The sequence below is a fragment of the Rhagoletis zephyria genome, unplaced genomic scaffold (assembly GCF_001687245.7).
Source record: "Rhagoletis zephyria isolate East Lansing unplaced genomic scaffold, Rhagoletis_zephyria_1.1 Rzeph_scaffold_05614, whole genome shotgun sequence".
NCBI lineage: Eukaryota > Metazoa > Arthropoda > Insecta > Diptera > Tephritidae > Rhagoletis > Rhagoletis zephyria.
In genome coordinates, this window is record NW_016162697.1 from 39,618 (window position 1) to 41,241 (window position 1,624).

The 1,624-nt window shown below is 45.0% G+C and overlaps 1 protein-coding gene across 1 annotated transcript in view; it reads left to right on the top strand.

Annotated features, from left to right (window-relative positions):
• Positions 1-1,598, top strand: part of LOC108372307 (uncharacterized) — a gene marked incomplete at both ends in the record, with an annotated part of 14,779 nt that extends 13,181 nt beyond the window's left edge. Inside the window, one exon of the mRNA XM_017627977.1 lies at positions 1,559-1,598. Within this exon, the coding sequence (XP_017483466.1) occupies positions 1,559-1,598 (40 nt within the window). The remainder of the gene's footprint in view (positions 1-1,558) is intronic.
• Between the last annotated feature and the right edge of the window lie 26 nt (positions 1,599-1,624).

A 1,624-nucleotide genomic window follows, 5' to 3' on the forward strand; every position in this document is an offset into this window, starting at 1 on the left:
AAAAATATAATCGATGAAATTAACTAATAAAAAGGAATGCTTCATACAAACATACGTATTTATATACTTATGCCCTTCTGTATGCTTATTAGCTATTTGATTTAGTCAATTAATGCTTAATAATTTTTCTTCTACCATAATTGCAGGAAAACATCCAAACGAATTAACGAACTACGAAACAACTAACCTACAACCACCTCAAAATACCGCACCACCTTATCATCAGCTTCCCGCTGATCTTTCAGAAGAGAGCATACGCAAAGAAGCCGCCTTGGTACTCGCTCAAGCTGAGCGTCACAAAAGTAAAGCCGAAAACGGCGACAATATTCCCACATTTAAGGTTCGTACTAAGCGCAGTAGCGATTCGAATCCAAACAAATTCCATTCACTACCAACTCGCAAGAAGAAAGCTCCGGCAAAACCACTTTCGCGCAGTGTCAGTGACGCTGCTGCTAAAAAAAGCGCTAAACGTCCTTCTATTTTTAATATCTTCAGTCGGCGCAGTGACACGAACGTCAATCAGGTAGAACGCGATCCACGCTTTGAAGACAGCGGTGGCAGGCGCCTAGTTCGAAGTAAGAGTGATGTTGGCTCGTACAATAAGGCGGAGCGTAAACTCAAAAAATCTTTAAAGGATTCCAAACCAGCGGTTACTTCTGGTAATCTTCAAGCTTTAAATGGTTCGAGCAAGCAACAGCTGATTAATACGCCACTTAGTCCAATTATTGAAAACGTACAAAAGGAAGACTACTTTGCGGAGCAATTCAACCGGGAACGTCGTAAATCTGAGGCTATAACCGAGCGTGAAAAACATGAGAGTGGTTTGAATGAATTGCTCCATCGTAGTCGTACGCAAGCTGCTGAAGACGGCAATATCTTAGGAAAGGGGCCCATATCAAACGGGATACGTGATAAAATTCTCACATTACAATCCAAATCACAAGAGAACATGCATAGCTCACAGTTGCCGGCACAAAAATTACCGCTTACCAAGGGCGTCACTGTCAATGGGCTGGCAAAGCGTTTGTCAATGGAACGCTTTTCTCCACCACCACCACTGTCTGGTCCGGCTTTTTCATACATACGCCCGAATGAGGGAATCATGTATGCACAGTTGGATCACAATGAAGAACAAAACCAACGTCGCCAGTCACTACATTCACCCATCCGAGACCTGCGTACGCCGCAGCGAGAGTACCGTTCACCAGCTCGTGATATTAGGGATCTACGTTCACCGGAACGCGATCTCCTTATGTCTGATATGGTGCTGGGTCGACAGTCAGTTGATCGAACTGACTTTTCTGCTAGTCAAAACATCTTAAAAAATGCCAGCTATAACACCAACTCCCATAACCGTCGAATTGGAAATAGCAATGGCAGTCGCATTATAATTGAACCATCACCACGCGCGCATGATGCGTATGGATCGCAAGCCGCCGCGGTCGGGCCCACTACCATACGCATCACCAATTCGCACTCACCTTCCCCATGGCAGCAACTTAGTCCTCGTAACTTAAGCGATGAGGATGAGGGATTAGGTACGGAAACCCGGAAATATTACGAGGATGAAGCGCTGCCTATTACAAAGTCTCGCGGTAGTAAGTCCCCTGCTGAGCCGCCAATT